This window comes from Littorina saxatilis, linkage group LG6 (assembly GCF_037325665.1).
Source record: "Littorina saxatilis isolate snail1 linkage group LG6, US_GU_Lsax_2.0, whole genome shotgun sequence".
In the NCBI taxonomy this organism is placed as follows: Eukaryota; Metazoa; Mollusca; class Gastropoda; order Littorinimorpha; family Littorinidae; genus Littorina; species Littorina saxatilis.
Genome location: NC_090250.1, coordinates 51,748,051 through 51,772,431, shown reverse-complemented (window position 1 = coordinate 51,772,431; position 24,381 = coordinate 51,748,051). Strand labels below are relative to the sequence as shown.

Sequence of the window (24,381 nt, the reverse complement as noted above, 5' to 3'; positions counted from 1 at the left end):
GTTTCTTGTAATCAACACATTGAACCAGCACATGCACAAACACACAGATATACGGAAACACACACACACACACACACACTTTTTGATAGTTCTTTAATCACACTGGACATGTGCATTAATGTTGACATGATGAATGATTTCAACATTATGCAAAATAAAGCAGGAGTGGACATGAGACAAAAGTGTGTGTGTGTGTGTGTGTGTGTGTGTGTGTGTGTGTGTGTATGTGTGTGTGTGTTCAGGGATGTTATACGTGTATTTTACAGGGCAGGTACATTTCTTTCCTGTCACCCTTCTTCTTGGCTACTTTTACTGAGTTTTAGTGCAAATCATGGTCTGGTGTGTTCTAGAATACATTGAAAAGCTTACCAGGTTCATATCTTGAAGACCTTTGATAGTAATGGTTGATTCCACAGTTCTTTCCATAGCAAATGCATGTATGGTTTACTTTGTTGATGTTAAAAAAATAATCGTCGGGATTTCTATCTATTACTGGACTCAGTTGGTTATTTGAGTACACTGTATTACCCTTATTACCCTAGCTGTCCGCCCCGTGATCGGGAGGTCGTGGGTTCGAACCCCGGCCGGGTCATACCTAAGACTTTAAAATTGGCAATCTAGTGGCTGCTCCGCCTGGCGTCTGGCATTATGGGGTTAGTGCTAGGACTGGTTGGTCCGGTGTCAGGATAATGTGACTGGGTGAGACATGAAGCCTGTGCTGCGACTTCTGTCTTGTGTGTGGCGCACGTTAAATGTCAAAGCAGCACCGCCCTGATATGGCCCTTCGTGGTCGGCTGGGCGTTAAGCAAACAAACAAACAAACAAACAAATATTACTCTAGCTCGATAAATAAGCCATTTACTCCAGCAGGTCATTAACTTAAGAGCGTGTGTGCTTGTGTGCGATACATATGTTTATAAGTGTACAATAATATTTTCTCTAATACTACAATTTGTGTTTGTGAACTTTTTATTATGCAAGATTCTTTTTGAGTCGGTGGTTGACTGGCTGCGCGCGTGTGTGATGCATGTGTGTGTGTGACAAATGGGGGCTCGTCCGGGATTTGTATAATATAAGTTCAAGGTCACCTTAGAATTTTGCTAAATAAGTTCTGTGTTGCAATATGTGTTGTGTTGTACTTACATAAATGTCTATTGATATGTGTATGTGAGTTACGTTGTAATTCTGATAAAATGTTTACAATTTGAAGTATCTCTTTTTCAAAGTTTCTTTGTAAAGCTGCACTAACAGTTCAGTTGGCGATAATTAGGAAATTTGGATTTTGTTGATATTTCATGATTGCTTCTGGTGTTTTCAAAGTTAAGAGGTTCTTTAAGCAAGGCTTGTTGGTCTGATTTCATCATGTCTACTCCAGCTAGAACAATTGGTACTCCTAGAAATGCTGCTTTGTCTTGTCTTGCTACTCCTGGTCGCGGCGATCAAGTACATTCCGCTGAAGTTGCTGTCGATGTCACTAATCTTGACTCTGAACAGGAACTTCTTGCTGCCAAGGGACGCGCTCTTGGGATTCGCTCAAGCAGTTCTTTGGCTCGTTATGTGCAGGAAGAACAGCTGAGTCAAGTTCAGATTCGGAAGCAGTTAGCTGAACAGAAGCTGCATGACAGAGGAAGAAGCCAGGATGAGACAAGAAGAAGCCAATTAAGATGAGACTGGAAGAAGCCAGGAGGAAACAGAAACGAGAAGAGGAAGATTAAGCCAGGAGGAAACAGGAACGAGAAGAGGAAGAAACGAGGATTCGTCGGCAATGCGAGGAGGAACGAAGACGACGCCAGCGACTCTATGAACTCGAAGAAGCTAAACTAATGTAGCTGAAATAGAAAGAACGTGAACTGCTGCAGCTGCCCCTGCTCCTATTGCCCACGATCCCGCCATCCAACCGGTTAGGCTAAAAATAGACAAATTCGATGAAAACAAAGAGGAACTCCTTTTTGGGACGCTTTGAACGTGCTACCACACTTATCGGGTGGAATCGAGAAACAGCGTGGGGAGCGCGCTTAGGTACACTACTAACTGGCTTTGCAGCTAACGTCTACTTAGAGCTACCCCTTGAAAGCGCTTCAAACTACGATGCAGTCGTGGAAGCCCTTAGGTCATCGTTTAGATGGACGTCGAATGCATACCGATCGAAGTTTCGTCAAGCTACTAAGAACGAAGCAGAAACCTTCAACCAATATGCGATCAGACTACGCAAAGAAAGCTGAAACATATGACGACTTGAGGGATCTCATACTCCAAGAACATCTCATGGATAGAATCTCAGGTGATTTGGCAGAATTTATTCGTCAGAATAACCCGGCTAATTTGCAAGCCACCGCAGAGTTGGCAGAATGTTATGCAGCTTCCAGGAGAGCAAGGAAAACTCCAGTCACGGTGACTGGTTGAGCTGGAGGAAACAAGAACTCAGCCCTAAGAAGAACGAACCACCGATCTACTCTAACCCTCAAGGTCAAAGGGGCAAATGTTTCAACTGCGGCCAGGAAGGACATAAGCGAAGGAATTGTCCTAGTCCTGCACGTTCCACGAGTGTGAAATCTGTGACGACTCCAGGATCGACCTCAACCATGACGGAGTTGCCTGCCCTTTGCGGTCCCTGTGGGAAACTGTCTTACACTCCCCGGTGTACAGTGACTGTAAATGAAGCACAAGTCTCGGCTTTGCGCGACACAGGAGCAGATGGACTGGCGATCGACTCGACTTTGGTCAAGAACCACGATCTTATGCGGGAATTAAGAGCAAACTATCCGACTTGCGGCGGGGAATGTTGAACAAAAGTGTTCCACCACTGTTATTCATCTCGAGTCACCTTTTTTCTCAGGAGAAGCTGTTGCCATTGTTGCCGATCAACTGACTTACCCCGTATTGATCGAAAACAGGATCATCCGTCCAGGTGGAGAAGCTCTCGAAGTACCAGTGTACAAGGCGGAAGCACAGCCGCTGAAGACTGCAGTCGTTACCAGGTCCCAACACTCGAGAGACAAAGAAGCACCCAAAAGTTTTAAAATGAAAGATTCTGGTCTTGGAGATGTGACACGGGAAGATTTGATCAGACTTCAGAACCAGGACCCAACTTTGTTACAGATGAGAGAACTAGCACGAAGAAGTGACCCTGCTCCCTGCCGAAGACGTGGACAAAGTTCAGTTTATTTGGAAGCGAGGGATTTTGCAGAGACGTTTCATCACGACTGACGGAACGTATAGCCAGGTGGTGATGCCCGAATCTCTGAGAGCCGGAGTTCTCAGTCTCTCGCACGATGTACCGATGGTTGGCCATTTGGGGACCAAGAAAACTCAAGATCGACTATGGTAGTCTTTCTACTGGCCCAGAATGGGCGGGGACATCCGTCGTTACGTACAATCATGTCATGCATGTCAAAGAGCTTTGCCAAAAGGAAAAATACATAACGAATAAAAAACGAATAAATTACTCTGGCCACTGATAGGTCTCTGGTGGTTACTGACGGTGTTCCTGGCTGTTTCATTGGGCGTATGGAATCGGTTTCTCAAATGATGACGCAGGATCTGGCGATCTTGTCTCTGTGTGGTAACGCGAGGTCTTCCACTTCGTTGTGTATCAGCAGTGCTTCCAGTGTTGACAAAACGTTGCTGAAGGCGATATACTGTTGACAGATGCACATTGAAAGCGACTGCTACCGCTTCTGGGTCATCACCAGCTGATAATCGACCCACTGCCCTCTCGCGTTGTTCTGGTGTCAATCTTGGCATCTTGACTCTGTCAAAAGTTAGACTGGCAGTAAGCGTGCCATGGTCTCTTTTTAATACTAATGCATCAGTGAACACATCTCACACATGAGGTTTCCCCTACTCCGCTTGCGCGTGCTGTAAGCGCGCATCATGTGTTTCACGTGGAAACTGCTTGTCCCGTGCGTTGAGACAGCAGCAATGGGAAAATATTCACACAACAGCTTTCTTACACATGACTGCATAGTGCATCTATATCCCGAAAATTGTCACTCTTAGATTAACTGCGTTTTTTAAAATCAAAATATCGAAAAATAATTCGCGTTTCTTTTGTTGCTCGGTATATTTGTAGTTTTCAGAGCTTGTTTTTAATCTGAATATAACATATTTATATGTTTTTGGAATCAAAAAATGATGAAGAATAAGATGAACGTAATTTTGGATCATCTTATAAAAAAATAATTTTAATTACAATTTTCAGATTTTTAATGACCAAAGTCATAAATTAATTTTTAAGCCCCCAAGCTGAAATGCAATACCCAAAGTCCGGCCTTCGTCGAAGATTGCTTGGCCAAAATTTCAATCAATTTTATTGAAAAATGAGGGTGTGACGGTGCCGCCTCAACTTTTACAAAAAGCCGGATATGACTTCATCAAAGACATTTATCCAAAAAATGAAAAACGTCTGGGGATATCATACCCAGGAACTCCCATGTAAAATTTCATAAAGATTGGTCCAGTAGTTTACTCTGAATCGCTCTACACACACACAGACACATACACCACGACCCTCATCTCGATTCCCCCTCAATGTTAAAACATTTAGTCAAAACTTGACTAAATGTAAAAACGGGGAGTACAAATTTCGTGAAGGGAGTAAGAATTTTGTACTAAATATGTACTCGGAGTAAGAATTTCGTACTAAATATTTACTCCGGAGTAAATTTTTCGTGGAGTAAACATTTCGTGTTTCACCGGTCCAGACTGCAGCTTCTTCGACTGTGTGTGCTCTAGTCTCTGACTTATGCATAGAATAGCTGTTGTTTCCGCCTTTTTAACGATTTTTTCAAGTTCGTCTTATTTTGAAAAGTAGTCTGTGACAAAACATTTTCTTAATAGAAAACAGCTGATGAGATCCGTCGGTTCTTCAATTAATATTGAAGGATAAATTGTCTTAACAGAGGAAGGTGATTGTTTCGATATTGTAAATAAATCAAGAGCACAAACCTACGGTGTGGTGTTCACATTTTTTTTAACGCAAATGTTATGAGACACATGTATCTACTCAGTAGGTTAAATCGAATCGCCATCCTCCCTTCCTGTACGTTAACCCCCCCCCCCCTCCCCTCCCCCCGCTAAAAAAAGAAAGTCGTGTGAAGCCGAACTCACAGACTAACCTGCGATTGAACTCACCGCATTTTTCACAGAGACTGCAATTAATACTCAACAGCATTGTCGATTACTTACCCCGCGGTCGCGGTGAAACGTTCACAAGACAATATATATAGCGCAGTAGCGTATTGATTTTCACAGTGAAGCGCGCTTATATATATGGCATTGAAACTATATACTTACGAACCTGTCTAAAGAGACCACCCAAGGGACTGAGCAAAAGTGGTCTCTTGAGACAGGTGGTCTCAGTAGACAGTTTGACGGGAGCAGTGGTAAGACGTCGGCCGCCTAATCGGGAGGTCGTGAGTTCGAATCCCGGTCGCTGCTGCCTAGTGGGTTAAGAGTGGAGATTTTTCCGATCTCCCAGGTCAACTTATGTACACGCAAGCACAAGACCAAGTGCGCACGGAAAAGATCCTGTAATCCATGTCAGAGTTCGGTGGGTTATAGAAACACAAATACCCAGCATGCCTCCCCCAAAATCGGCGTATGCTGCCTGAATGGCGGGGTAAAAACGGTCATACACGTAAAAATCCACTCGTGCTAAAAACATGAGTGAACGTGGGAGTCTAAGCCCATGAACGAAGAAGAAGAAGAAGAAGTAGACAGTTGATTTATATAGTCGTAAAAACCGTGTCGGATCTTTTGGGGTGGTCTTAATGGACAGGTGGTCTCCATGGCAGGTTCGACTGCAGTTACTCAAGGGACCTTTGAGAGACGAAGAAAAGGAGATAAACGCGCAAAACACTGGAGACCTTCTAAAAATAGTAACGTGCAGTGACCTTCTAAAAATAGTAACGTAGTAACGGGAATATGGATTGACGCCACACGGAGGAAGGGAGATAATTGCGGCTGAAAACACTGGAGAAGATAAGGAAGAGTTACTGGTAGTAGATCCAGACAAAAAACAACAAAATCGGTTCAGCGCGCACAGCGCTGCGCGCTGAGAGCACGTGTTGAAATATCTCATCGATGAGGTTGTGTCCGGGGTGTAGCTGAATACGGTGTCCAAATTTGAAAAAGATCCACCGAGAACTTTGGCCGTGCATCGCGAACAGACAGACAGACAGACAGACAGACACTAGTCGTATATATATATAGATTTATGTATATTATCCTTATACACACATTCACACACACATATATCAACACACTCACTGTCATACTTGCAGATTACACTAGAACAGAAGCCTGTCAAATTTAAGATTTTTGTAAAGGCACATCACTAGCACAACTCATTGCATATTCACTTAGAGATGTTGTGAGTGGTAATCACCCACACACATAGCAAATACTGTAGGCTGTTGGGGCGAGTTCTCTGGGTAATAGCAAGCCTGACTCTAACTTTTCAAAATTCAATTCAAGATACGATTTCTCCTTCATATATACCTCTACAAACAAACATGAACAGACAAAACTAAGTGTTGAAATGTTTGGGTCAGTTTTACCACTTTGCAACCAAATTATAGAATTGAATACACATGACACTCACTGTTTGCAGATACACAGTTGACACACTTGTAATTCTCATGTTTCAAAATTAAACATATATTCCTTCTTGTGTAAACAATTGCGACCCTCCACCACGGAATGAGTCGCATGTCACCTCACGCGGTTCTGCGCTAGGCTTAATATAAGTCTGGTGGATGTCAAGTATCAGTGTGAGGGTCACCTTAGTCACAGGCTTATAACTCGAAAAGTTTTCGCTCTTTTTTTACAACGGTTTTCATCACTGGATAGCGCATAAAAAACTCGTTAGGAAAATGTAAAAAATATGAAAATCATGCAATGGTGACATGCGACTCATTCCGTGGTGGAGGGTCACAATTGTGACATCCCCGAGACTCATTCCGTGGTGGAGGGTCACAATTGTGACATGCGACTCATTCCGTGGTGGAGGGTCACAATTGTGATCACTGGCTCAGATCTGTCCAGACTTTTACACAGGATACAGTGGAACCCCCCTTCTATGACCCCCCAATTTAAGACTCCTTCCTTTTTAAGACCTTGTTTTTTCAGACTTTCTGTTCATAACCCTTGTAAAATTACCCCCATTTTAAGACTCCCTCCTTTTTAAGACCTTGTTTTTTCAGACTTTCTGTTCATAGCCCTTGTAAAATTACCCCCATTTTAAGACTCCCTCCTTTTTAAGACCTTGTTTTCTCAGACTTTCTGTTCATAGCACTTGTAAAATTACCCCCAATTTAAGACTCCCTCCTTTTTAAGACCGTATAATCTCAGATTTGTGGAGGTCTTAACAGGGGGTTCCACTGTATAAAAAACCTTCCATTTGAGCAGAGTCAAACTGTTATATTAATTTAACAACAAATTCCTTCTCAGCACAGGAAATAGCCAATTTTATGTGCATGTCCAGGGTGAAGGATGCCCTTACCAGCCTTGTGAACCCTTGTGAAGCCTCTGCAAGTGTAACAATTTACAATTTTTGTTGGAATTTTCAGCGTAGCAAATGTGTTCAAGTGTAGCATTGTCTACAATTTGATTTGCACATCTGCTGTTATGCTATCTTGCTAAAGAATAAATACATTTTTAGAAAGTGTATTTAGAAAGCAGGATAATAATACCCACTAAAGAGTGTCTACAAGTACCTATTTTCAGCGTGGATATCTTTTTCTGACCGCTACACGGAGTGAGAAGCAGAAACGAGTACCAGGACTCCAAAGAAACAGGAAACTGCAGGTGGATGCTTGTTATAATTTGCTTAAGCGTAGCAATTTTATGCTTGGCGTAACGTACAGCGTAGCAATTTGTCTTAAAACGTAGCATGCTGCGCTAAAAGCGTAACAGTTGGCAGCTCTGCCAGCATAAAAGCCTGAACAGCTCTGTGATGGTCTGTGGGATGTGACAAGGAACGGATGGCAGCTTTGAAGTGCGTGTATTTAAGTGAAGCACAGCGCATTTGCTTTCTATAAGTTTTGCCTAATGCCTAATGCTCTTCGTTAATTTTTAAAACTGAAATGAGCTCCTATGGAAGCTAACCTGCACAAACCCCCAAAAAATTACATCACGAGAGAGAAATTGAGCCAGGGAAGTGACAGTATTCATCTTCTAATTTCCTTCTAAATGCCAAGAATAGTCAACCCTACAAAAAGAAAGATTGTGGTTTTAACATAAGCAAGCTTGCAATGCCAGTAATGATTTCTATACAACGTACGCACAATGTGTATAGTCATCCAGAACCCTAGCGGCAGAAATAATACAACCATACATGTTCCTGCCCTGGACAACACTTTTACACACTTGGCTAAGCAGGTATCTGTTGAATTAACATGGATAACCTCTATTCAAATGCATTCATAGGGACGACTGTTATATAATTCCATGTGGACATATATATGTGCCTTAGGTTTACATACAAATATGATAAATAACACTCGTAAACATCCAAGTTTACAGACAAAGATATACATCACTCTCAAACGTTCCAGTTTACAGACAAATTATATGATAAATAACACTCGCGAACATCCAAGTTGACATACAAATATGATAAATAACACTCGTGAACAAAGATATACATCACTCTCAAACGTTCCAGTTTACAGACAAATATGATATATAACACTTGTGAACATCCAAGTTTACATTCAAATATGATAAATAACACTCGTAAACAAAGATATACATCACTCTCAAACGTTCCGGTTTACAGACAAATATGATATGCACAGTCTTGAACATTCAAAGGGAACATCTGTTCAACAGTTCATCATACATCTTCCAACACAACGTAATACAGTGGAAGACCCCTAATTTAAGACTTCCTCCCTTTTGGGACCCTCCTTTCTAAGACCTTCTGTTCATATCCTCTGTACAATCACCCCCATTTTATCAAGACTCCCTCCTTTCTAAGACCTTCTGTTTATATCCTCTGTACAATCACCCCCATTTTATTAAGACTCCCTCCTTTCTAAGACAGGCATGAAAACTGAAAAATAAAAAAATATTGAAAACAAAATTCGAAGGCGCGTAGCGCCAAGTTTCGCAGGCGCGAAGCGCCAAGACTTCTAGGGGGGTCCGGGGGCATATGCCCCCCCGGAATTGTTTTTTTCAAGGGTGCAATTTGGTGCAATCTGGGGCTATCTGAGCCTTAAAATTGGATTCAAACATGGCCCCAAAACTATTTTACTATAACTATGACTAGGAAAAAAAAAAAAAAAATTAAAAAAAAAAAAAAAAGGGAAAATACGGAAAATAAAAAAAATACGGTTTATTTTTTTCAAAAATACGGAAAATACGGAGAATTTTCATGCCTGCTAAGACCTGGTTTTCTCAGATTTGTGAAGGTCCTAAAAGGGGGGTTCCCCTGTAGTGAATCAGCCAGGAGGTAGGTGTGTGGGGGCTGTCAAATACTTAGATCCACTTAATAGCAGGGGTGGGAGCAAAAAATCTGAGCTATACTGAAATTTTTTGTTGTTGCTGCAAACTACACACCAGGCTGAGCCCACTGCTGACGTTTTGCGAAGCCATTTTCTAAATGTGCGATTTAAATCGTCCACCAAGTTCATTCAGTCGTTCCTCCACTTGTTTTTATGTAAGCTCTGGTCGATCTTTCGTGTCTTCGACTCATCGGTAATTAGCTCCATCTTAATAAGTAAACCCAGCTCGCAATGTCTAGGTTTCATTCGAGACAAAAATGGCGGACGGCATGTTATTTCCGGAAGTATCTTCAGTTTTATGGATCGGAAATTGCGCGAACCGAAACACGGAAACCGATATAGACGCGATTAGGATTCAGGTTTTTTTCCTAACTTTTTTGTTGTTGTTGAAATTTTTGCTATACGGAATTCCGTAATTATACGGAACTACTCCCACCCCTGTAATAGCATTTTACAAAATAAATGCATCGTGATTCTCAAATCAGATTGCCATATATGCATTATCTTGAGGTCAATTGTCACACATAAAGCTGACTTACGTAGAGTACAGACCATCTGGGAAATCCTAATTCTAAATGTAACACAAGTATCCCCCCACTTGGACACATACTCAAAATCAGCATTGGGGAATCAGGATTTTGTGTGTGTGTGCTGAATCTTTATTGTAGCTGTTGATCAATAAAAAAAAGACTGCTAACCTTTCCTAATCAAGAAGCTTAAAAAAAAAAATAAAATAAAAAAAAAACCTTCCAAAACGGATTTTGCTTTTTCTATTTTGGAAGTAACATTACTACTCTAAGATAAGTCACACCATCAGTTATCATCAATTTGTGTCTGTTGTGGATCTAATTTGTCCACTTTAAATGCTGATAAGTCATAGTTCTTGTGAAATTTTAGTTTTGGCCTGAACTAAACGTTCCCAAAACTCAACTTTTCTTGGATTTTGATTGTCAATTTAAATTGTAATTCAGCAAACATTCCTGCTCTGCACAGAAATCACTTAAGCAGTTGAGTTGTGGTACAGGTCTTCTCAGGAAGTGCCCCTCAGTACCTTTCTGAACACCTGTACATATACACCCCATCACGCACACTCAGATCATCCGCTGACACCAGGCTACTGAAAGTTGAGCGCTTCAACAGGAAGCAGCACGGAGCAAGAAGCTTCTGTTGTGCTGCACCACCACTCTGGAACTCTCTTCCCTTCTCTGTCAGACACTGCCCCTCTCTCAGCTCTTTTAAACAACAGTTCAAACTTTCTTTTTCACAGAATATTACACCAACCTGGCCTAATGTCTTCTTCATTCCATTTCTGCACATACTCCTCTCCCATAAAGTTGTTATGATTGTTGAGAGTGTTAGCTGTGTATGTTTGTATATATATAGTGTGTATTGCAGATATGATTGTTGTGTGAACAGTACATGTGGTGATATGTTTCGGTATGATTAATTTGTTTTATGTAGGTTGTACTTTTAATTGTTCTATTCTGTATATGTTCTTTTGAAAAGGGCCTGGAGCCATAGGTTAGGCACTTAAAAATGTCCAGTTATTATTATTATTATGTCAAAGCGGAAGGATCTTATCCCACACTAAAGTCTTGTTGAGTTGTGGCAGGTGTCCAAGCAGAAAGAACTTTTCCCACACAAATACATGTACCTTGTTTCATCTATAGAGAATACTACATGGCTTGCTGTGTCGTACCAGATTTACACGAGTTGTTTTTTTAAATATTGAACTGCGAGCGAAAGCGAGCTGTTCACTATTTGAAAAAGCAACGAGTGTAAATCTGGTACGGAACAGCAAGCCATGTAGTATTCTGTTTATCCTACATACTGTACTTACGTGTATTTTACTGAAAATGTCCTGCATTCGAGGCAGCTAAATTGAAGACGCTTGTTTTAGAACCTCGATCTCTTCTAAAGCCTCGTGCAATCTATTACGTCAAAGCAAAGAAACGTCACTCTGAAAGTGTGGCGTGACGTGTTAGTTCTAAAGATTCATCGAGGGTAATTAGCGAGCGCAATTTGTGTTTCTATAATGACGTTTGTCTCGGTGACTTTGGCATCATAAGCAGTGGAAAAACAGGTCCCTGCCAGACTTGCTTGACATGACCTCATTCACATGATATACACACGTGTGATTTGAACGATTATTATCTCACGGGTCTCTCTCACGTATGTAGGATAAATGGTGTTCTGCGATAAGGTCTTCACAGGAGGAAAGGTACATGTACATGTATCCTTAATATTTCTTACTCAGTTCATGAGCTGGAACTACAGTTACAGGCCTTTAATCACAATAAATTACTGTACACAACTCTCCACAGGGCTCAAAAATAAAACTCCACAAACACACACCCAGGTAAAACAAAATGTATGCGATCCCAAAACATAATTGCAATGTCTGCGAGTCATTGTGAAAATGACATCATTCAGAGAGATCAACTGTAATTTACATAATGTAATGTACAAATCCCAGAATCCTTGACACAGAAATAACAAGTAAGACTGTCAATGCTACCTTGCACCGCTGCAATAACAATCAGCATTGTATGTTACAAACAAGCATCAGTGGAGGCACACACACACACAAAAAAACTCAGAAAAATAAAAACAGTTTTCAAGCAAATAAAGTTTAAAGCAACAAAAAAAAAAGAAAAAAAAAGAATACCAACAACAACAAAAAAATTAAAAAACACACAAACACACACCCAAAACAAGCAGGAAACTATTGTTCCTATTCCGTGTCACAATTTTAAACAAAAAAGAAAAAGACAAAAAAGAGTCCTCATTTTCACACACACTCTCATCCAAAGCCTCAGATGGGATCACCAAAATCGTCATCATCCTCGTCCAACCACATATCGTCGTCCAGCTGGATGCCTTCAAAGAGTCTCTCGAAGCAAGGACTGCCGCGCGTACTAAAGTGACTGTAGGGGTTGGAGCGTGACAGCAGGGTGTGACACAGCCAGCAGAAGTACGACCGACACTTGATGCAAGTCATCTTGTTGCACCCCTCAGTTTTCTGTCACAATTATTCAAAAATAAGTGAAAAGTACAGCAAACAATTGACGGTAATACTTATCATCTGCACTGAAGGGAACAAAACTGATATAATATTATATTTATAATTACAGGGATCATGCTAATCGGAAATTTCCGGAATTTTACCAGTCAAAATATTTGAAAGAAAGACGACCGTCTGTATGAGTATCTGAGTGCCACAGTGAGGGCATATTTTGGCGTTCTTCTAACACACTCACACAGACAAACACATACACAGACACAAACACTCTCTCTCATACTCTCTTACCTGTATCTGAGTGCCACAGTAGGGACACATCTTGGCGTTTTTCTCCAACCACTCAGCAGAGTGGACCTCTTCCAGCGCCTGGTTTATGGCGCGCTTGCCGTAGCGTCTCTCCATGAACCGCTTTGTCTCTTCGTCCGCTCTTAGGTACTCCTCACGAAGTTTCATCAACTCCTCTGTGGAAAACAGGTATAAGGACATGATAAGCAGTGCTTTTCAAAATACAGTAGTGTCAGTGATGAGTTTGCACAGGTCACACAAGCCATTGTTTCAAACACGGTGTCACAAGCACACACCCCACATGCAATGACACACACACAAACAGGGACACACACACACAGTGACACACACACACAGTGACACTGACACACATACACAGTGACAGACACGCAGTGACACACACACACACACTTTAACACCAACAGTCAAGAAACTGAACCTTGTACATGTATCAAGTATGAAGTGTCTCATGAGGATTAATTAAGTTCCATTAAAAAGGTATTACAACAAAGAGCAAGGAAGCTGAAGAAGGAAAGAAGTAACACTATCCTAAATCACAACACAATATCTGCTGGTAATTGTAAGTTTTCAACATGTTTTCACTGCTGCAGCTGGGATTCATGACAAAATCCTGTGCTGACAAAATCCTGTTTGAATCAGTGGTGCATGTCACGTAGGGGAGATGCTTTGCATTTTTCTACTACAGGCATGCTCATCGCTTAGATGTATGTCACTTGTTCAAGTGGTCACCTTCAATCTCACCAGAGATAGCATTTCATGATTCCTTTATTTGTCTGTGCTCCTCAAACCACAGTAACTGGCTTTACCACAGTAACTGGCTTTACCACAGTAACTGGCTTTACCACAGTAACTGGCTTTACCACAGTAACTGGCTTTACCACAGTAACTGGCTTTACCACAGTAACTGGCTTTACCACAGTAACTGGCTTTGCCACAGTACCTGGCTTTACCACAGTAACTGGCTTTACCACAGTAACTGGCTTTACCACGGTAACTGGCTTTACCACAGTAACTGGCTTTACCACAGTAACTGGCTTTACCACAGTAACTGGCTTTACCACAGTAACTGGCTTTACCACAGTAACTGGCTTTACCACGGTAACTGGCTTTACCACAGTAACTGGCTTTACCACAGTAACTGGCTTTACCACAGTAACTGGCTTTACCACGGTAACTGGCTTTACCACAGTAACTGGCTTTGCCACAGTAACTGGCTTTGGACAGTGGAGCCCCCTTTCAACACCTCCAAAACAACTGAGAGAATCGGGTCTTAAAATGCAGGTAAATGTCTGGAGTTATGAGCAGAAAGTCTGAAAAAACAGGGTCTTAAATTCAGTAAAAGGAGGAAGGAGGGGGAGGGGGAGTCTTGATGGAGGGATAGGGGAGATCAAATGTATAAAATGGTCAAGCTCAAAATATCACACCTGCCGTTGTGATGCCTACAGTCCACACGTTTGTTTCCAACACAAAACAAACCACAAACATGCCATCTACCCAGAACACGGGCAAACCAACAGATGCCTTACAAAAAGCAAGCTACCTGACTTGATGCGACAAGGCGAAGGGCCATGATAACTGAGCTTGCAGAGCGTACAGAAGGCGAAGTTACAGCTGGGACAATGGCCCATGTTGCTGTTACTGTCTTTGATGACGGGGTGTTGACACATGCGTCGGGGACAGTACACAACGTCCGCCATCGTCTCTAGTGTCGTCTGTAGCAAGAGTTTCTCGTAGCGGTCGTACTCCTCTAGTGTCACAAGCTCCTTGATCTGGAACAAAGAACTGATATGTTTCACTGTAACACCAGGAGTGAGACTGTACTGGAAGTACTGTTGAACCCTCAGCCATGGGAATTCCAAAATAGAAAAAACTCTGAAAATAGAGGCGGGGTGCAGGGGTAGGGCCCCGTTGGGGGGACCAGGGGGGCAACGCCCCCCCCCCTCCCCCGAAAAGAAAACAAATTTATAGCATTTTAGACCATTATTCTGATAGTTCTCGTGTAAGCAAATAATGGATGGAGAGACTTCTTCTTCTTCGGCGTTCCAGGGATGGAGACATTATTTTATAATTTATACAGGGACACACACACACACAGTGACACACACACACACACACACACACACACACACACACACGCATATAAATTATTTTACCTTTTGTTTGCCGCGGAATTATTTTTTTTCCCCGCTGAAACATAATATCCTTTTCGCGGAAATCCCCGTGCAATTCCCATGCCTGACCCTGCCCTGGTGACCATGCACCTCCCTATAAAGACAAGAAGGGCAAAGCCCATACGACTCACATGCTTTACACATTTTTCCTACCAAAATACATGTGACCTTGACCCAAGGTCAAGGTCATCCAAGGTCATGCAACACAAAGCTGTTAATTCAAGACATAGGAAGTACAATGGTGCTTATTGGCTCTTTCTACCATGAGATATGGTCACTTTTAGTGGTTCACTACCTTATTTTGGTCACATTTCATAAGGGTCAAAGTGACCTTGACCTTGATCATATGTGACCAAATTGTCTCATGATGAAAGCATAACATGTGCCCCACATAATTTTTAAGTTTGAAACAGTTATCTTCCATAGTTCAGGGTCAAGGTCACTTCAAAATATGTATACAATCCAACTTTGAAGAGCTCCTGTGACCTTGACCTTGAAGCAAGGTAAACCAAACTGGTATCAAAAGATGAGGCTTACTTTGCCCTATATATCATATATAGGTGAGGTATTGAATCTCAAAAACTTCAGAGAAAATGGGGAAAATATGAAAAATAGCTGTTTTTTAGGCAACATTTATGGCCCCTGCGACCTTGACCTTGAAGCAAGGTCAAGATGCTATGTATGTTTTTTGGGGCCTTGTCATCATACACCATCTTGCCAAATTTAGTACTGACAGACTGAATAGTGTCCAAGAAATATCCAACGTTAAAGTTTTCCGGACGGACGTCCGGACGTCCGGCTCGGGTGAGTACATAGACTCACTTTTGCTTCGCATGTGAGTCAAAAAACCATCTGCCCATTACGACCACCCCAAAGGATCCCTGAGTTTCTTTAATTTAATTCACTTTTGGATTGCCTCTTGGGTGGTCGTTATAGACAGGTGTGACTTATCGTACTTATGTGACAGGTGTGACTGTTATCGTACTGATGTGACAGGTGTGACTGTTATCGTACTGATGTGACAGGTGTGACTGTTATCGTACTTATGTGACAGGTGTGACTGTTATCGTACTGATGTGACAGGTGTGACTGTTATCGTACTTATGTGACAGGTGTGTACTGTTATCGTACTTATGTGACAGGTGTGACTGTTATCGTACCGATGTGACAGGTGTGTACTGTTATCGTACTTATGTGACAGGTGTGTACTGTTATCGTACTGATGTGACAGGTGTGTACTGTTATCGTACTTATGTGACAGGTGTGACTGTTATCGTACTGATGTGACAGGTGTGACTGTTATCGTACTTATGTGACAGGTGTGACTGTTATCGTACTGATGTGACAGGTGTGACTGTTATCGTACTTATGTGACAGGTGTGACTGTTATCGTACTGATGTGACAGGTGTGACTGTTATCGTACTTATGTGACAGGTGTGACTGTTATCGTACTTATGTGACAGGTGTGTACTGTAAAAGAACATATAACCGGTGCTCTAAAGCAGTTGTTAACAATTTTGCAAGACACTGACTGAGTCTTTAGATCTGTTACCGCACTTGGCTAAAAATTAGTCAAGGCTATAACTTATAATAATTATAAGGAAACAAGAAGGGCAAAGCCCATACGACTCACATGCTTTACACATTTTTCCTACCAAAATACATGTGACCTTGACCCAAGGTCAAGGTCATCCAAGGTCATGCAACATAAAGCTGTTAATTCAAGACATAGGAAGTACAATGGTGCTTATTGGCTCTTTCTACCATGAGAATGGTCACTTTTAGTGGTTCACTACCTTATTTTGGTCACATTTCATAAGGGTCAAAGTGACCTTGACCTTGATCATATGTGACCAAATGTGTCTCATGATGAAAGCATAACATGTGCCCCACATAATTTTTAAGTTTGAAACAGTTATCTTCCATAGTTCAGGGTCAAGGTCACTTCAAAATATGTATACAATCCAACTTTGAAGAGCTCCTGTGACCTTGACCTTGAAGCAAGGTAAACCAAACTGGTATCAAAAGATGGGGCTTACTTTGCCCTATATATCATATATAGGTGAGGTATTGAATCTCAAAAACTTCAGAGAAAATGTGAAAAATGTGAAAAATAGCTGTTTTTTAGGCAACATTTATGGCCCCTGCGACCTTGACTTTGAAGCAAGGTCAAGATGCTATGTATGTTTTTTGGGGCCTTGTCATCATACACCATCTTGCCAAATTTGGTACTGATAAACTGAATAGTGTCCAAGAAATATCCAACGTTAAAGTTTTCCGGACGTCCGGACGGACGACTCGGGTGAGTACATAGACTCACTTTTGCTTCGCATGTGAGTCAAAAAGAAACTTTCAGCAATCAATACACAAAGAACCTGTGATCAAAGCAGTTACGCTGTGTTCTCATTGATTTCTTCTAACATCATAAGCAAGTAGTGTCAGAAAAATGACTGTCTTCCTTTTAATATTTCTAACAAAACATACGAGACATTCTTAGTCATCTACATGTAATTCTGACAAACTCCAGATGCAACAATGTCCCTGAAAGCATACACTCAGAATTTTTTTTCTTTTGATGAGCTCGTGGAGCTGGTACTTGTAAACTTGTGGAAGTGCAGTTTGGCTGTCCCATGGGGTTTTACTTCTGATAACAAGCAGTAAAGCCAAGCAAAAAGAAATGTTTGTTTTAGGTGCCAAGGCCAAACAAATATGGCCAGTTGGTCAGTATTTTTTTCTAATTTTTATTCTTTTAAGTGGTACTCGTAGCCAAGTGTTTTGTTTTTTTCTACAAAGGATTTTCATAGCCATAGGTCGAGTTTGTAATGTTTCCCTAGAACTACACTAATTGCCATAAAAAACTAAACATACATTTAGCTGTAGAACTTTGTGATGCGGCCAGTTATAGTAAAACCAAGTATATTGCCAGAAAGGTAATTCATCCCCCTACCGTTTGAAACAAAGAGTTTCATTTTTCATCAATGAGTTTTTATGCAGTGTACCGGAGATCTAGGACACCCCCCAAAATCAAATTTGCAAAAGTAAATTTGCAGACACTAAAATACACAAAAAATCAAAAAAGACAAAATAGGCAAGAGTGACCCCGTTTTTGATCGCAAATTGAAGAACAACTCATTTTCTACCCAATCTTTTTCTTTATCTAGGGTCAAAATCCATCTAGTAGAGTCGGTCAGAAAACCAAAATCTAAGATAAAAAAAAAAGCTTATGCTTAACCCCTTGACTGCCTTATGACGGGTATACCCGTCATGCGCTTGTGCAGCCGCAGCGCCTTTGGATGGGTAAACCCATCTTCTCCGTTCAGGAATTTTCCAGAAATGCTACGTCACTGCTGACACACAAATAGCAGCCAATGGCTTGGTAGGATACCTCATTCTCATGAATAAACATAAATGGTGACGCGGTATTGCGTCTGAAGGCTATTTTCGGCCTTGGCGGACAGGAAAGGGGAGAGAAAGCTCGACTCGTCAAAATAGCTAACGGTGACAGTCGACCGGGCCCTAATAGTAGGGAAGAACAAAGACGGACTGACGCTACAGGCGTTGCAAATGATTATGGATACTGACAGGGGAAGGGGTAGATCTTCTTTCGGACGATTCGTTGGAAACAGGTAGATGACAGTGATTATGATCCTTTCTTGGAGCAAGCAAAACAGCCACCTGTGTTTGATCCACAGGCACCGGAAGATGCGCCGGACTGATTTTTCAAAAGTTCATATCTAAACATCATTATAAGCCAAACTAATTATTATTTCCATGTTTAGACACTAAAAACAGATTCTTGGTTCAATTTCCTTTCAAAATAACATAGGTTTTACTTACCTACCTACTGCCAGTTTGGAGCTAGAATTTTTTGTGAATTATTACACCCCGCACTCCAAAATTCCCTGGCAATCAGGAATTTGACGAATTACAAGACAATTATAAGCCGCACCCCTGACTTTTAACAAAAAAATTGGGACGAGCCACGTATAGGCCGCGTCACTTTTTTAGCCGCCGTCGAAAAAAATATAATCAGATCGTGTCAATCAATCAAAACAACCAGGCAAACGAAAGTACGGTATTTGCCGAAATCGGCTCTGAGAATAAACAAGTGAAACAAAGAAGAAAAGTGAAAAAGTTTGAAGAAAAATATCACACATACAATTTGTAACCAACATACACATGTAGTCCCGCCCGGAATAAGCTTTTTTGGGATGATTTACGACTTTTGCGCACATTTCGAGCAGACGAAAACACAACATGGCGGCTCTCGCTCCTCCAACTATCGCGAGACACAAAAAAACGAAATCTCTCGCGCGCGCGATCCTGATACATCCGATGTTTCTCTGTACGCTATCTTGTCAGGACGACTTGTTGACAAACGAAGATTCGCGAAAGAAAGAGAAAAGCGCGAGTCTTGAGTAGAGAGCTAATAAAGTACCGGTAATCGCTAATCGAGCGAAAGGAAAATCCGCGGCGACTTCCATTAGGTGAATGCTATTCAAGTTTAGGTAATGTTTTAGCCGCATCTTTTTATAAGCGGCAATGCGATTTTTTTTAAAAAAAAGTCGCGGCTTGTAGTCCGTCAAATACGGTAAGTAAGTTTTGATTGGCAGCGAAAGGGCTAATGACACTAACGAACAGGAATCTTTTTATGACGCTAAGTACCTGATATGGATAAGCCTGTGATTCACAGTCAGGGTCAGGACAGTTCATGGCCTTGACACTGCCATCCTTAATTTGCACGATGAAGTAATCACGCAGGCAGTCTCTGCAGAAAGCGTGGCCACAGTCCAAGAAGCGCATGCTCTGGCGACCAGAACGTTCCGCGAAACACACAGCACACTCAACGGTGGAACGATCAAACTCCTCTTGCTCCTTCTCCTTGTCAAACTCTACCAGACTTTTCATCAGCTGTGTGACAGAGACACACTCCTGCTTGGCACGGCGGTCGTGGTGTGGCTTGACGGGACTGCTGGGGGAACTTTCCTGAGAGCTGTAGGCACTGTCGAGGGAGGAAACCTTCTGCTCGGTTCTTGGGCTCAAGCTGGACTGTTCACTGTCCAAACATTTCCCCCCTGCCGTAGCCACTAAAAAACTGTCTGTGCTATTTCCTCCCTGGTTTTCTTTGTGAGGGTGGTGTTCAGTAGCACCATGTTTGGAGACATGATGGTGCGGCACTATACAAGACAGCACCAGAGGGGAAGTAATCCCGAGGAAATCAATGGCTTCGTTTTCCAGAAAGTTAAACCAGTGGAAGAGAATGACGTCCCCTTTATTTTCCTCCCAGATCTCGTCAAGGCGATGACACAACTTGCTCAGCTGAAAAACACAAAAACACAAAACGGTGCAATGAAAACATAATTAAACAACAACTACTTCTCAGAATTTTTGACTTCAACATGCAGTTGCAGCACATACACCTTACCAGCTCACATTTCTCTATGACTAGAATGAACTGCAAAACAACAATTTTAGTTTTAACCTCAAAACACACAATGACTTTGGATTCATCTCTCACCACTATGCAAATGCTGTTAAAAAGGCAATTTATGTTTGCTCTCTTGGCAGATTTAATTTTTAATTTCATTCTATTGTAAAAGTGCACAACATACAATATTACACAATTGCATTGTTATGTCTCCCACTCCCTGCGCATTGTTAGCGTTCGTAAGAAGTGACAATTTTCACAAATGTTGGGAATGTAGACCGGTATGGTAATAGATGAGTCTAACTTGAGACATGTGTGGCATTGCAGAATTCAGGCTTTCACCATTGCAAAAATAATTAAAATATTATTGTTTTAATACCTGTTGCAGTGTGAGCCAGGGACAGGACAGGGTGAAGTCAGGGAGTTGAGTGGAGGGGTAGTCCCAGGGTAAGACAAAATTGAGTGTGATGGGCGGCAGATACTTCACCGTCAGCAGGTCCTTCTCCTTGCCTCCTGCAGAAAATTAGGGATATTAGTCACAGTCAGTGAGTCGCAGCTGACTAAGACATTTTTCTTAACCCACAGACCTCACTCAAATTGAAAACTGTGCTTGGATGTGGAAAAGGTGATTCAACAACCACTACCAGATTTGGAAAAACTCAAACCTGTACATTCTCCATCCACACAGCAAGTCCTGTTTTCAAAGCCATGCAGAGTCACTGAGTCAGTTCATAATATTGATGACTTCCTTCATTTTATTTGTAGGGAGAATGACACTACACTTGTTCTCTGAGACCTGGTAGTCGGTCACTTGACACATTCTTTTTTGATCTGACGTAATGCCACTCCTGGCCAATGGACCCTACGATAGTTTTGACAAGTTAGAGGTCCTCTGAGTATCATGCAATTATCCTACTGAATGGACACAGCCAGGGCATTTCAACCAACACATCACATGTATACAGTGGAATCCCCCCACCCCCCCCATTTTCAGACCAACAAATAATTACAGGGATGTTGCTACAAATTCATACCTATAGGACAAATGTCCTGAGTTCTTCAGCATCAATAGGACATTTGACCGCTTTCAGAAAGTGTAATAGGACATTATGAATTTGCGCCAAACAGCTTATAACACATTCCATGGAATTGTTCCAAAGTCATGCGCCCACACACACACACATACACACACCCATGCGCGCGCGCTGTAGAACACACACATAATATAGTAAATACATCATCACAGTGTGCGTATAATGTTGTATTTGTTTAGTTTCAAAGAAACCACAAAAAAGAAACCAACATGAACAACTTCAGAGCTCTTACTTTGATTAAATACTGCATGATTTGGATAAAAGTTGAAAAACAAAATAATCGGTTTGATCTAATGCTGATCTTTTGCAGGCTTTAGTTTTTTTTCAGCGGCATAATTCAGTGCTTCGTCTCATATTGAAAACAAAAGCAGACTACAAATTTAGTCAGTTGGAGTTGTCTCCCGTACTCCTGTAGCATGCACTGATCTAAAAAGAATCCACTATTTTTAGATCAGTGCGCTGCACCGAGACGGTTATACCCAAACGGCGCATACCGCAAACGGTTCGGGAATTCCCGACAAAAGAAAAGATCCGCACGCGGCACTGACAACTTCAGTGTCAGCTGAACACGAGAGCGTTCGGTCTTTTAGAAGATTTGTATCTTGAAATGAAAATTAACGAATATCGCGCTGTCCGAAGGAATGGAGTACATATCAGACAATGACCACGCTCAGGCTAAAACGATAGGGCATCTGACCGACATGCGGCAATGTGAATCGGACATTTGGGGATTTTCATCGTTTGTCCGATGTCCGACATCCCTGGGATTACACGACTGATCCTTCCCTTTTAACTTTAGGACCCGTTTTCTCAGATTTTCAGTTCATAACCGCTGTAAATTTACCCCAAAGATCCGATTTTCTCAGAAAGATATATATATTTTTAAGGTGTGACAAATAAGGGAGGTTCTACTGTAGTTTCAATCCTGGCCCACCGAACCTACTCTCCTGTCAGTGAGGACAGCAATGCCCACCGAACCTACTCTCCTGTCAGTGAGGACAGCAATGCCCACCGAACCTACTCTCCTGTCAGTGAGGACAGCAATGCCCACCGAACCTACTCTCCTGTCAGTGAGGACAGCAATGCCCACCGAACCTACTCTCCTGTCAGTGAGGACAGCAATGCCTACCTTTACTGGCAGCAACATGACCGGATGTGTTGGTGATGCACACGTGGAAATCCTCTGGTGGTAGCTGGGGTGCCAGGAACACCCCCCCTGGTTCCTCCCCCTCGCGTGCAAACATCAGGCGACCATCGTCCTCGTAAATACTGGAGAGTGCCAGAATCTCATCTTCCTGCTCGTCTGTCACACTCATGTTGTGCAGATGGTGTTTACACTGTATCGTTTCTTGCTTGCCTGGAAACATGAAACAGTAAAAAATAATATGAATGAATGTGACACTACATTTACAATCTAGTCATGTGTGTGCCGTATCTCCTGCAAAATCTAAACATGATACAGGCCACATGTATGCATGGTCTCCAAACTGTGCAGGCCTTATTATAGTTAGTACAATTCAAGAACAATTAATGTACTACCTAGTCCACCATTTGGCTATGCATGTCCCTTGGCTTAAATGCAAATAAAGTTTACCGAATGACTCAATGAGTCCACTCCAAGAAAGACTGAGACAACTCAGGCTGACGATGCAATGCATGACAGCAAACGACAAGGTACAAACTCTACCTCTAGATTTTAACAGTTTGCGCACCATATACATGATATAGTTATCAATATTATACGTATCTCCTCGCAAAATTAATTCTTTGAAAAATGCTCGATCTCTATATATGGAGGGCACCTAGGGTGTTCACTGGCGGTAAGTGTTAAAACAAAAGGATGTTTGGAGTCGAACGGTATGTAAAATGCCTGGCGGTGTCTGTGGCCAGAAACTGATGGTGTAGGGGAGGCGGAATTGGCCTTTAACTTTCACCAAGGTTCTTGTCTCATTTTTAGCACACTGCCACGGTTCTCTCTGTTTGTTGATTTTCGTAACTTGCAACAGCTTTCTTAAATTTGGGACACTCTGTATCTGTATCTGTGGGTTACGTCGCTAGCATCCAGATTGCTGGCTTTGGCGCGACGGGTGGGTGTGCGCAGCGACGTCGTTTACCATGAAACGAGACGTCAGTCGTCACCGTAAACATACAGTGATACACCCCCCGTTCTGTTCTGAATCGGTAGTCTGCTTTCTGACCTGGGCAAATCTCTCTGTTCGTCAGGTACTTTTTCACCCCAAGAGCCGATTGTACAACTTGTAAGAATCAGACATCCATACCACAATTTCAAACGAAACGCCCATAACCAGGAAAGATCGTTTTAATAAATCGATTTCATTCATTCAGGTTGATCAAACACGTTTCCCTTACCTGTTACTCAACTGCAGATTACTCCACGAGGGGAAAGCACTCTATTGCACGAGAAGGTTGATCACTCCAATTTACTTTACAAGGGACACAACTTTGATATATGATGAAATGAGTCACAGCAGCAGTACACTCCCTTGAATTGTGACGGATTTGTTTGTGTGTGGGCGGCGTGTGCAGGGAGTCATGTTTTAGCATGTTATGCGTTTTGAATTTGTGATTCTTATGTAAGGCTGTGATTTTTACATAATGTTATATGTTTGTCCACGAGGAAAAGACACATTTCTGTTTGTTCTATCTACATTGAGATAATAAAGTTGTATTGAACTGAATTGAATTGAATTGAATTGGATTGAATTGAATTGGATTGGATTGAATTGAATAGAATTGAATTAAATTAAACCCACCGTGACAAACCCTGACAGAGCTATAAAAGGACAACGTCTATGAAGATTAAGGAACGAATTGTCCTGATGTGACAGA

The 24,381-nt window shown here is 41.8% G+C and overlaps 1 protein-coding gene across 1 annotated transcript; it reads right to left on the bottom strand.

Moving 5' to 3' along the window:
* Positions 1 to 5,587: 5,587 nt before the first annotated feature.
* Positions 5,588 to 24,173, bottom strand: LOC138969499 (E3 ubiquitin-protein ligase RNF14-like). The gene is made up of 8 exons (XM_070342305.1): positions 23,902 to 24,173; positions 22,661 to 22,888; positions 20,817 to 20,950; positions 19,675 to 20,328; positions 14,378 to 14,606; positions 12,820 to 12,992; positions 9,394 to 12,531; positions 5,588 to 8,985 (listed from the first exon to the last, which is right to left on the bottom strand). The coding sequence occupies exons 2-7, from the start codon at positions 22,845 to 22,847 to the stop codon at positions 12,325 to 12,327; spliced, it is 1,584 nt and encodes a 527-aa protein (XP_070198406.1). The 5' UTR covers positions 22,848 to 22,888; positions 23,902 to 24,173; the 3' UTR covers positions 5,588 to 8,985; positions 9,394 to 12,324.
* Between the last annotated feature and the right edge of the window lie 208 nt (positions 24,174 to 24,381).

Coding starts and splice junctions, on each gene's coding strand:
- LOC138969499 (XM_070342305.1), bottom strand. CDS start 22,847: ATGAGTGTGACAGACGAGCAGGAAGATGAGATTCTGGCACTCTCCAGT. Junction 20,951..22,660: donor TCATGTTGCTGCCAGTAAAG/GTAGGCATTGCT, acceptor AATTTTCTGCAG/GAGGCAAGGAGAAGGACCTG. Junction 12,993..14,377: donor GCCTTGTCGCATCAAGTCAG/GTAGCTTGCTTT, acceptor TGTTTTCCACAG/AGGAGTTGATGAAACTTCGT.